At 33.6% G+C, this 12,951-nt stretch overlaps 1 protein-coding gene across 1 annotated transcript; it reads left to right on the top strand.

The window, feature by feature from the left end:
* Window positions 1-2,978: 2,978 nt before the first annotated feature.
* Window positions 2,979-6,953, top strand: LOC132728889 (E3 ubiquitin-protein ligase NRDP1-like). The gene has a single exon (XM_060714588.1). The coding sequence runs from the start codon at window positions 5,055-5,057 to the stop codon at window positions 6,033-6,035; it is 981 nt and encodes a 326-aa protein (XP_060570571.1). The 5' UTR covers window positions 2,979-5,054; the 3' UTR covers window positions 6,036-6,953.
* Window positions 6,954-12,951: the final 5,998 nt, after the last annotated feature.

Raw genomic sequence — 12,951 nt, 5'->3', positions numbered from 1 at the left:
ATATCGTTATCAAAATTTTGTTAATTATAATCATATAAATGATGACAACGAAATCCGTTTTTGACGATAGAAGCATAAGTAAAATAAAAAGAGACAATTCCTCGTGTGATGTTTCTCAATTGTCAGATGGTTCTTTTATTATCTCGAACATGGTGACCCAAAAGTAATAAATAAATTAAACGAATAAAAGCAATAACACATATTGTCACAATTGTAAAAAATCTCAGAATTAGTAACAGCAAAATGGCATAATTTTGCAACAGAGACAGATGGATGGACAGACAGACAGCCAGGTAAACAAAGGAATGGGCAGACAAACGATAATTAAACAAATATTACCATTTTATCAAACTATTTCTTGTCATCATTCGTTTGTTTATATTTTCCGAATATTGCATTTTTAGCTCGACTTTTCTATGAAAAGGGGAGCTATCCTACTCGCCCCGGCGTCGGCGTCGGCGTTAGCGTTGGCGTCACACCTTGGTTAAGTTTTTCGTACCACCCCACTTTATTTCAGAAGTATTACAAGTATGGCTTTGAAACTTACCATACTTGTTCACCATCATAACCTCCATCTACAGACAAGAGTACATAACTCTGTCAAGGTTTTTGACAGAATTATGGCCCTTTTTTGACTTAGAAAGTGTATTGAGCTTGGTTAAGTTTTTTGTACCACCTCACTTTATTTCAAAACCATTGGAGGTATTGCTTTGAAACTGACCATACTTGTTTACCATCACGACCTTCATCAACAGACAAGAGGACATAACTCTGTCAAGGTTTTTGACAGAATTATGCCCCTTTTTGACTTAGAAAATACATTGAATATGGGTAAAATCCACTTATTGCCTTAACCCTTTGAGATATTGCTTTGAAACTTTTAATGCTATTTCACATCATTACCCCCATCTGTACGCAAGAGAAGGTAACTCTGTCAAGGATTTGTTTTAAAAATTAAGGCCTTTTATCGACTTAGAATCTTGGTTAAGTTTTTAGTACCAGTCCACTTTTTGACTGAACTGTTTGAGATATTAATTTGAAAGTTGGAATACTTGTTTACCATCATGGTCCCAAAACATGGGCAGGAGAAGGTAATTCTGTTAAGGATTTTATTTGAATTATGGCCCTTTTTGACTTAGAAAACTCAGTTAAGATTTTCATTCTTGTCCACTTGTTGACTTAACCATTTGAGATATTACTTTGGAAGTTGGAGTTCTTATGTGCCATCATGAGACCTATCTGTAAGCAAGAGAAGATAACTCTGTGAAAATGTTTCTTGATTTGTACTTAGAAATTCCTAGTTAAAGTCTTGTGTGCCCTTAACTGTCAAAGTTTTGTTTTATAGGCAAGCACTAAAAAAGTCGAGCGCGCTGTCCTTCTGACAGCTCTTGTACCTTAGGTAATTGAGGATTTCTACCGACAAAATGCAACGATTACTCCAAATATAGCACCTAATCAAATTTTGGAGCACTATTCGCAAAGAGATCCCTAGGGAACTCTATACGGCAACTACGAATAGAGCACCCTTTTCACAGGATCCCTATTGGGTATGACACTTGACAGAATATGAATTGACCAAGATAGACCTTCGACATTAATATACAAATGAACATTATAATTAGGCAAATATATTACAAACTTTTCTTGAGAAATGTTCCGATCGCTTCAAAGCTGAGAAGTCCATCAGAAATCGACCTTATCAGTTTGACTAATACAGTGTTAATTATACCGAGAAATTATTGATGATCATATATTCGTTATGGCTTTACTGTCTCTTGATACTGTAATTAGTTTAGGAAATCAGCGTAGGAAACGCTAGGACCACCTGCTTCAATTAGATGTTACAAGTCTGCAGTTACGATCAATAGAGGCTAACAGATAGGCAACGCGCATTTGTCTGTTACGTCTTTTTATATGCAATGTCCATGGATTTGATTTACTTTTAAGCTACCACGGTAGATATTCATAGAACAAGAGACGTTTTCAAATAAAGTATACTCAAAAATAAATAAACAAAAATACGTCGCCCTGGTCTGTGTGATGTTTCACGTTTTGCAATGTGGCAGATAATAAAGTATTACTAACTAAGTAGCACACAATACTACGTACTGTTTTAATTTCGAAAAGTTATTTGATTTTTTTAAAGAAAAAAGAAACGAGAGTCAATGCTACTGCCAGTCTTGGTGACATTCTAAAAACCCGTTTTATTCTATTGCATTGTCAAATCCTATCAACCAAATGAATTGCAACGTAAACTGTTACAATGTACAAAGAAAGCTTGAAATATGCTTTCAATATTAAATACTCTGTTAGCGGCAAATTACACGAAAATACTTACGCTTCCTTTAGCAAATACAATTTTATGCGTTGTAAAATGTGTAACAGTTCCAGGTAGAACTTTATTGTCAAAAGATACTAGATCGGCTTACTAGTAATCGTTATTGTCAAATTATCCGTAACTGGATGCAATTCTTTTTTAATTACTGAAACATCATTCGACTAAAGATACCCAAAACCTAATTAAGATAATACTACTAATATCATGTTTAAATGATTGAAATGAGAATAATTGAAATGTTTTCGATGCAAAAATCCATATTAAGAAGATTATTCAGGATCAATATGACCTGCCCCTGGACATTCGGACATCGTATTAATCAAATATATTTATAGCATAAAATAAATTGTTCTAATACGGCTCAATTTAGTCAGTTCGAGGTTATATTGTTTCACGATGCTATGTAAATAACTAAATGTCCCTTTATGTCCATAAAATAGTGATAAACTTGGTAAGATAGTGGGACATGTCTTCATTCAGTTATAAAAAAAGACAGAGGACAGTGGGGTAATCGATATATTGGAAATAAAATGATAGCGATTTGATTGAACGGTTCAGTATCGCCTCTGTACAAACTATAGTCTGATTATTTTGTATTTTGCAACATTTTATCCTTGTGAACTGCTCTGGTAAGTTCCTAATTGCTGGTACTGATTTATTTAGCGGAATGATATATATACGTACGTGTAAAAATATTCATCCGCGTCGGGAAAAATGAAGGAACATCTGTGACAAACGCAATATTGATGAAATATAAATGCTAATGGTAAGTCGAGAAATGCTCGTTAGAGAATTGAAGAAACATTGTTATTGATGCGTTCAACATGAAACAGAATACTGATGATGTTGTCGACTGCCAGGATTTAAATGGAATATTAAATAGCTAATATTGTTTCAGAGATATTTTTTAAACTTTACACTTATACCGATTATTTAAACATTTTCTGTTATATCAAACTTGCACAATAAAATAAACAGTTAAAACAGTAATAGATGTGAAAATTAAAGCTCCTTATCATAAGAAATAAGGGAAATAGACAGACAGTTGGAAACAATGAATTATAAATGCACGTGATGTGGAGATGCACGGCACTTTGAAGGTGTCGTCGTGGAATTAAAGAGAGAATAACAAGTAAATGAGTTGACTTGCGTTAATTATTAACAGAACCTTCTGTCTCAATTATCCACAAGCCACCCAGACACGATACAGGTTCCCGCCATATTGTTACAGGAAGTGCCTGAAATATACATTGTCTGGTTTTCATATTGACAGATTTTCACCAAATTTTGATAACTTTGTAACATCAAGACGGATATTTGAAATTTTGTTTTCGTGACAGATAGACTTACGATGACACGAGATTAATTCTGGAATGAATGGATTTACTGTGGGGTTTATTTTGTCAGTGCATGTTAAAATAGGACATTAATTCTGATGATATTTTAAATTGAAGAGAAATACCAAGGGATCTATACAATTGTAAAAAGGTCATCAATTTTAGAAGAAAAAAATGTGTTCGATAAAGTAAATGAAATTTCCTATTTGATAGTATTTATGGAATATCGTATGTAACTAAATCTTTACATTTGCCTCTAAATCATTTGAATAAATATTAGCCCACCGTTGTTTAAATTGACATGAAAGTAATACAAACTCTATATTACAATTCATGCCTTGAAATAACACTACATTGTGAAAGTATTTGACTCAAATTATACCGTATTTTTACTACTTAAGTCAAATAAAAATATTAGCTACTCAAGGACACACGTAAATGAGAAATTAGCAATTACATCGGGTGCCAAAGATTGTAAAACAACACTCAGTAAGTGATTTTTGTGATTTTCTATTTCGTGAGGCTCGAATTCTAATCGAGTAAATTGACATTTTTCGTGTCGGACCGTCCGTCTGCTTTATCATCAGCTGATCTACAACAATCAAGGACGTGTTTGAAATACAAAATCATTGTAAAATATAATCACAATAGTTCACACAAAAAAGAAGAATGGATAAAAAGTGACATTTTGGTATTTAAAAGTTCAAACTTTGTTATGAAGTAAGTAGGCGATATTCCCACAAAAGAACGTTTAACTCTAATTAAAAAGGAAAATATAGAAAACAAATTTCTTTATGAAAGAAGAAAATGGATAGAAATAGTTGAAGTATATTTAGATGAGAAACAGACAGATAATATCGGTTTTATTGGATCTAACGAAGCTCGGTGTCTGTACCTATACGATTACACGTGAGAGTATTTTGCTGCTGTTTTCGAGCCGCACAGGTGAACTGATATATCGAGAAACGTGCATCGGAAAAACTTTCACACGGTCTTACCTGCATGTGTTTACTGACTTACAGAATCATAGGGATTACGTGCCTTCTTTTTTAGGAATTCATAACCTGTTTGTAAAGTATTCTATTATAGATACTTACATCTAGTTAAAACACATAGGTTATCATTAGTGTCAAGTATACGAGAGTGCTGGATTTACGACAAAACCCTGATCAAACAAGATTTATCTATCAATGGAATTGTTTAAACACAGGTTTTCTCGATTTACGAACTCTTTACATCCAGGTAACGACTTGGGCTTAGTTTTCAACAACGGTTCTTGCTGTATTTAAGCAGGTTAGTGTAGCAGTGCAAACACTTACTTACATATTACATATACTGTACTTGAACTTAATTGTTAGACAATTATCTCGAGTATCAAGATGGGTTACGGTCTTCAGCGATTTATAGCACCAATCGATCCTAATTTGATTTGTGGAATATGCAGTGCTGTTCTTGAAGATGCAGTTTTAACACCGTGCGGGCACACGTTTTGTTCTCGTTGTATTACTACATGGCTAGGACGACCAAGCACTGACACGTGTCCGGAGTGTCGCAGTAACGTGTCTATGGATCACGTGAAACCCGTTCTATCCCTCCGTAATCTTATAAATGGTTTTGATGTTGAATGTGACTTTAATGATCGAGGGTGTAAAGTCATTGTTAAATTAGACAGATTAAAGAGTCATTTGGAGACATGTGGCTACGTGCCGGTTGAATGTGCTGGCTGCAGCAATACCATTAGCAGATTCGAACTCGCCGCCCATCAGATAAGATGTGAAGCTATAGCAAACTCTATCAGAGATGACGATGACGATAACGACGCCTCTCATAGGTTGAGCAATATACGCTTCAACCATTCATTGAATTCTTCTGACATTTCTGAACTGATATCGAAAATAGCAAATCTGGAATATCAAGTGAAAACACTGAAACGAGATCTTCAGATATCTGAATCTAAAAACCGCGTTTTAGATCGAGAATATCGGAAAACAAAAGAAGAGCTTCAACAAAAAAGAAGTGAATTAATTGAGATCAACAGTGACTTTGACCCAGATTACGAGTACGGGTATACACCTCAAAGTATTGCCAAACTTTCATTTCTAATTGCCAGATTTCTACTAAAGAAACCCGCGTATATAGACAGGGATAAGATATTCAGTGCGGTTCGGCGCTGTTATGATAAGTACGCTCGGTGCGGTTCTGAGTTCGAGCACGATGTACACATGCTTCTGGCCACGGCGTTTGCAAGTAACTGGTTCTCAGAGAGTTACAGAACAACAATTCACTATTGGTTGCAGGGAGTGGTGCGCTATAGACAAATAATGACCAATTCTTCCAAATATCAAACACTGGTGAAATGAAATTAGTACAATATATAATACATTGTTAAAAAAGTTATCATGTAAATACCGCTTCCCGGAATACGTCGGGCCAATTTTGCCAATATTTCTATTAGCTAAGTCCGCATACGGCATATGACCAATTTTTAGGTCCATGAGACTCGAGTACATGTATCATAATTTATGTGTTATTCTTAGATACGGAATGTCAAACAATTACTGTTTGATACCACCAGGATGAAAATATAAGTTATGTTGAAAGATTTCAGTTTTATTGAATTTAGTCCAATAGTGCAGTTTTTTTTAAACTGCGGCCTACAAATGTTAATGTGTTGTATTCTTTTATTTACAAAGTCTATGTATAATGTAAGTGCACAGAAAATGCATCACATTGTTTAATTTGCTATATAAAGTCTCGACAGATCTCATTTATATGAAGCTTGGAACTTTAGTCATAAAAATTCTAAATTGAAGTATGTAAGTATGTAAGACCTACATGCACCGGGTCTCTTCATTAAAATAATTCATGTGTTTTAAAGTACAGATCACTGACTGTTATACATTTTCACAATGCTTTAATTTTGCACTATTTTTGCACAAAAGATTATTTATGTATCTTTAATATAAACTTCAAGTGCACTATATGCCCAAAATGATTTCTTTCGAATGGCAGAAGGATCAAATGTCACTCAGTTTTATTCAACTTTCTTCTTATCATTCAACAAAAGAAAATGCAAAATGAAGATTTTAAGATCATTAATAAGCTATCAATTCCTTATTTGATCTCACGATAAGATTAGGTCTATTTTTTCCGTTGTCAAAAACACTTATCGTCAGGTGAAAATAATTTATGCACATTCATTTGCAGTCGATATCATGTTTCAGTTATTTCACATCAAATGTAACATTATTCTACACCCATAATAAAATCAAACAGATCTATAGTGTTTATTGTTATTCGATTTTGCGGTAGAATTGTTCCTCATTTTTCAGTATATTAAAATCCTTTAATACATACTATATAGCTTTATGTGGGAGTTAACTTAGCTGTTGGTACCATAGGCCATGCAGTGCTGCAAATGTGTTCAAATAATTAAATTTTAAAAATAAAAAGTTGCCACGATCTGTTATAACCGTGTCAGGTATGCGGATTAAAGAAGGTTAAACACTTTTACATACGGATGAAAAAATAATGAACCATTTCATTCGATCAAATGAGGTAATAAAAATTCGATTGTTAAATATATTTGTCTGTTTAAATATTCATACCAACACGAAGGGTACTAAGTTGGGAAATGTCATTTACAGCATGTATTTCTAATCCCTCGTGTTTTGTTTGGCTCTTGGAATTCTGAATTTTCTGTTGCAGTCTTCGTAAGGTGAAAGGTGAGCTTAATTGCAGATCGATTAGTTCATCACTCAGTGATACACCGATATGAAAGCGCGAACAATTCTCCTCGTATCTTAATGAAAGTACTTGTAATCAGCCACAAATGGAGGTGATTATTGCACGTGTAACCATGGTAACTGATACAAAATTTTCATAGATAAATCTAACAATCGATATATAAATGATCACTTTTATTGATTCTCATACCGTAGGTGGTAACTGGTGATTAATTTAAGATAATCAACCTATATCTAATGAAATTCTAATGAAATATTTTTTTATAAAAAAACCGTAATGTCTTGATTTTGCATGTTTCTGATACTATACATGTATAGTACACATGAAAACTGTACATGAAGAATAAGTGTTTCTTAATATTATGCTACTAGTTTAGGTAAGTTTTTTACCGTTTAATAGCATGCAGCATTCGCTAAAAAAGGAAATGTAACACCATATTTCTTTCAAACATGCGTTTAAGAATTATTCTTTTTCAAAATCATAACAAAAATTTTGTAAAACGCAGGCAGTAGAGATATAGTTTTATTCACTTAAAAGGTAATTATAATAATTTTAATATTGAAAATTTAGCGCACGTGCTGAAAAATCTATTGACTTAAACGACCTAATTATTTTTGGGAACATTCTTGGAATTAAATTCCTTGTATATAAATGGCACAGAAGCAGAAACGATTAATGTATGCATTTGGTAACATACAATGAATATATAATATTGATGTTGACAGATAACAATATCCTGAAAACCGTATACAAAGTAATAATATTCGTATAATATATTTGTATTCCATTTACCATAATCATCTATTGGAGACTATCCAGATTGCTGGCGGCATCCGTTATTGTGTATCAAATAGAAGTAAATGAATCTCATTTAAAGCCTAGAATTAGCAGAGCCAGTCTAAAATCAAAGCACAGAAGGCGCTGAATTTGTTTGGGTCTCAAAATGTCAGAAAGGTGAAGGTTGTGAGATTATAAACCAATTTGTTTTTGTATAGTGCCACCAATGCTTTGCAGCGTTTTAATTGTAGTAAATTGGCTATAAGACTAATTGCAACACTGATATTCAATCCAATGTTCATTTGACTTAAACAATTTGAAAAAAAAAATTGAATTGCCTTAACTTGGATTTGAACTCCAGACCTCTCGCTTCCAAAGCGAGCGCGCAAACCCCTCGGCCATGGTGTACACTTAACGGCCTGAAGAAAATCATATTATTCTAAATTAGGGTTTGTAACGACGCTAACTGTTGTTTAACACAGATGTAAATAATCATGGAGCTTACTATAAGCATGCATATCTATAAAGAATAAAACAATATTATAAATCTTCGACCATTCGGGAATTATTTTGCTTGAAAATTAATGCGCCTGTCATTTGACCATCTTTACGCAGTGATCTCCCCTGAATTTTTCGGCGTTAGTGTACATATAAAGGGAAGTAACCGCTTCAAAAAAAGCGGACTACTTTCGGCAATTGCAATTAACAGCCTTAGAGTCTGAAATTTCGCTACCATTATTTGTTTGGGCTGACGACCCAAACAAATAAAAAGGCGTTATGCCCATGCAAGCTTTCACTCAAACTCTTCACAGTGATTACCTCCCTTTACAGAACTGATGAGGGGAGATCACTGCGTAGGAGATTGGCTTTCACTGTCGAGTACCCCGATCATGTCACCAGTGATGCCCTTAAAGGGTTAATTTTGAAGTACAAAGTGGTGATAATTTACCTCCATGCAATTTCCAGATATGAATTTTGAGCCAAAAGAAGGTCACTCTGCCGCGGCCAATAAGAAGCTGAATGTTGAGACAATATGAAAAGAAGGTAGCACTGAAAAGGACTTTTGGCGCCAAGCAAATGGCCTGTTTTTGAAGCTGTCACTCTCTGTGCTAGGGTCCTACGCACCCTAGCACATTTTGCTAGTCGTCCCTGCCTTCTTTGTAGGGCCACTCCCCTCGGCTCAGAGAGACTGACCGAAATAATATGATGCTATCCTTCGCAGATGCAAGTCGATCAATTTGAAATTCTTACTTTCTCGTCATTTGAACAATTAAACAAATCTTCCACAGCTGCAAAAAAAGTCCTCTCGCATGCTTTTTTTTAAATGCAGATACAATTCTTTTTCAGAGTGTAAAGAATCCATTAATCTTCAAACATTCGATCGTTTGATGACGTTGTCACATCAGATTAGAGCGTTTTATTATATTTACACTGACAATAAATGTAAATGTTTGCATTCGCACCGTGCTTGCTATTTGAATCCTTCATCCAGAACATGTTCTTAATTACTCTGATTATTGCCTCTCCCTGTGGGATCGAATAATACATACGGGCTTTTATATAAAAAAAGATTGTAATTCTAATAGTAGCGGGCGAAATTAAAGCGATGCTAAAATAAATCAATGAATTAATCTAGCATTATCGCGACATTAAAAGCTAATAAACAATATGTAGAGATCAAAATAAACGCATGCATCAAATATACATACTTTCTTTTTAATTTAGTTCTAACAAAACCGATCTCGTTATTGAAATATTTACTGTTTTATTTTAAAGGAATATATAATAAATTACTTGCAGGAAAGATTGAAAAGGTGATATACATGTATGTAGGAAGTCTAAACAGTTTCAGTATACAATATATTTATGCAGCATCTGGAAGTCCAACAAGAGTGTTGAGATGAATTATTTCAACGCAATAGTATCCGGAATCCCTCCGGAGTATTGCAACGCAATATATGTATGTATCTTCACGCAATGACACTTGAATCCCTTTCAGTGTATTAAGGCAGAACGCCTCCAGATTCATCTTTATTTTCATGAAAATTGAGAAAATGCATAAAAAAGTAGAATATTGTGAAGTTAACGAAGATAATAATTTTCACATTGCAAACAGCACTTACAGCCCATGCATATATAAATCAACAAAAAGATGTCAAAATATGCAAAAATAGCCACTGCGTTACTAACGCACTAGAAATATGGTGAAAAATACTGCAAAATTGGTCATAAATCGCACATAACATAGAAATTATTGCTTTAATCTTGAATCTTTTTACTTTTCTTAAAATCTCAGTACTGTTTTCAAGTATGATTTTCTTGAAATATTTTGGTTCATCTGGAGGCGTGCAGCTTTAAGATGCAATATGTTCACGCAATAGCATCCAATATGTTTACACAATAGCACCCGAATTCTCATCCACGAACTGCGAAGCAATAATCATGTTCATGCAAAATCATCCTAGGTCCTTTCATAGTATTGTGATTCAATATTTTCATGCAATAGCATCCAAAGTCCTTTCTTAGTATCGCGATTCAATATCTTCACGCAATAGCATCCGAAGTCCTTTCTTAGTATCGCGATTCAATATTTTCACGCAATAGCATCCGAAGTCCTTTCTTAGTATCGCGATTCAATATCTTCACGCAATAGCATCCGAAGTTCTTTCTTTGTATCGCAATGCAATATTTTCACGCAATAGCATCCGCGAAGTCCTTTCTTAGTATCGAGATGCAATATCTTCACGCTATAGCATCCGAAGTCCTTTCTTAGTATCGCGATGCAATATTTTAACGCAATATCATCCGAAGTCCTTCCTTAATATCGAAATGCAATATCTTTACGCAATAGCATCCGATGTCCTTTCAGGTCCACTCAATAGCATCCAAAGTCCTTTCAGAGTATTGCGATGCAATAGTTTCACAGAATAGCAATTTAATCCTCTTTAGAAATTGTGATGCAATCTTTATATGCATACAAGAACATCCGGAATCCATCCAGAGTCCATACAATATATTCACACCATAGCATTTGAAGTCTTGTCAGAATACAATAAATATATACATCAGATCTAGCATCCAGGATTTTCTTATGAAAGATGCTTAACAATTTACTCGTGCAATAATAGCCGGAAGTCATATAGACCAGATAGCAGTGTCTAAATGCTTAGTTAGCAGACTGAAACCGTACTGTGGGAAAATATACGTATCATTATGACAACACAATAATAAATATGTTTTTGCTTTTCTTTTTCAAACTGAAAGTAGGATTGCACACTCTCACTAATACATCGTGCATCTCCAGATTTAAACAGAACTTTTTTTTTTAAAGAAGCTTGTAAAAATGAAAGCAGAACAAAAACACCACGAAGTGACAACCTTAATAAATTGTCGTTTCTATGCAGTGATGTGGAATAAGTGAAGCTGATCTGTTTTAAATTCTATATAATTATAGTGATATTTATGGCATTTCAAAACATAATGCAGTTTCTGGGTGGTATCGAAATATATATTTTAAACCTTTAAGAACATTCAAAGCCCTTCGACGATATTTTCCGCAATAACATTTTCATTTACTAGTACTGTCGCAAAATTGAATTTTGTATAACTGAAAATTGTCTAATTACATGTCATACATAAAATAACAATTACCTACCTCTAAGTACGGAAAGGCTTGTTATCCTGAAATAAACCCACATCATATATTTTATATAAAAAAATAACAATAAATAAAATGAAACTAAAACAAAATAAATGGGTTATACTCGGAAGATGGTGTAATTGTTTCTTCTTTAATCACTCTTTTCCATAAATGAATAAAGATACAGTCTAAAGTTACATTAGGTCCTATGTAGTAAAGTGCATTATATAAAAAAAATCATCATTTGAGGCATTGTTACTTAAACAAGAAATTCTACTACATGTACATGGATTCTCACACTATTATGTGACCACATTGCATTGTTTGCTGTAGGAATACAAATGAAGTAAATGTTGTTTTTTTTTATATATAAACCATGTTATTGATAAATTAACGTTCCCTTAAGCACTGTACTTCATCTTGCAATCAGATACAAAGTTCAATGTAACCATGGAAACCGATAGTCAACTTTCTTAAACTCATTTGTTAATCGATATAGAACCGATCATTTTAAAGATAATACAGGTAATATTACTCGTATGTTTACGAGTCAAAGTAGACAAATGTCAATACAGATCAAACATATATAGCACATAAAAAGTGAAACATATGATAAAAGGGTGACTTTTTATGGGTGGATTTTAATGCATGCATTGTGTGATGGTGTGCTATTATTTTTCTTTGATTTGACAATTTCAATAACTTATATATAGCTTTATATTATTCCTGTTAGGCAGAATATCTAGACAAACAAACATTTGCTCCTTCGTGGGCCTTTATTTCACATTATATATAAGTGTATAATATATATATTATATAATTCTTCAAGTATTTCTGTTTGCTCACCGCTATGGGTTCGAATCCAGACAGGGACTTTTGATTGTTTCGTGTGTCAATGGTTCTATACCCAGGTGTCGGTTTGTGCCTAAAATAATGCTCGGAAGGACGAAGGTATTCCTATGCATTTGACAATTATGAACACATTAATAGATAGTTCGTTAACATGGTTAATTTGTAAACTAAATAAAGCTAATGTTATACATCTATGATTGATTTATGTACATTATGATTAAACTTCTATATACAATTGATGTAGGTATGATTGAGATGAC

The sequence above is a fragment of the Ruditapes philippinarum genome, unplaced genomic scaffold (assembly GCF_026571515.1).
Source record: "Ruditapes philippinarum isolate M1 unplaced genomic scaffold, ASM2657151v2 ctg578_1_1_1_1, whole genome shotgun sequence".
Lineage (NCBI taxonomy): Eukaryota > Metazoa > Mollusca > Bivalvia > Venerida > Veneridae > Ruditapes > Ruditapes philippinarum.
The sequence above is the reverse complement of the archived record's forward strand: the minus strand, read 5'-3'. Positions and strand labels throughout refer to the sequence as shown.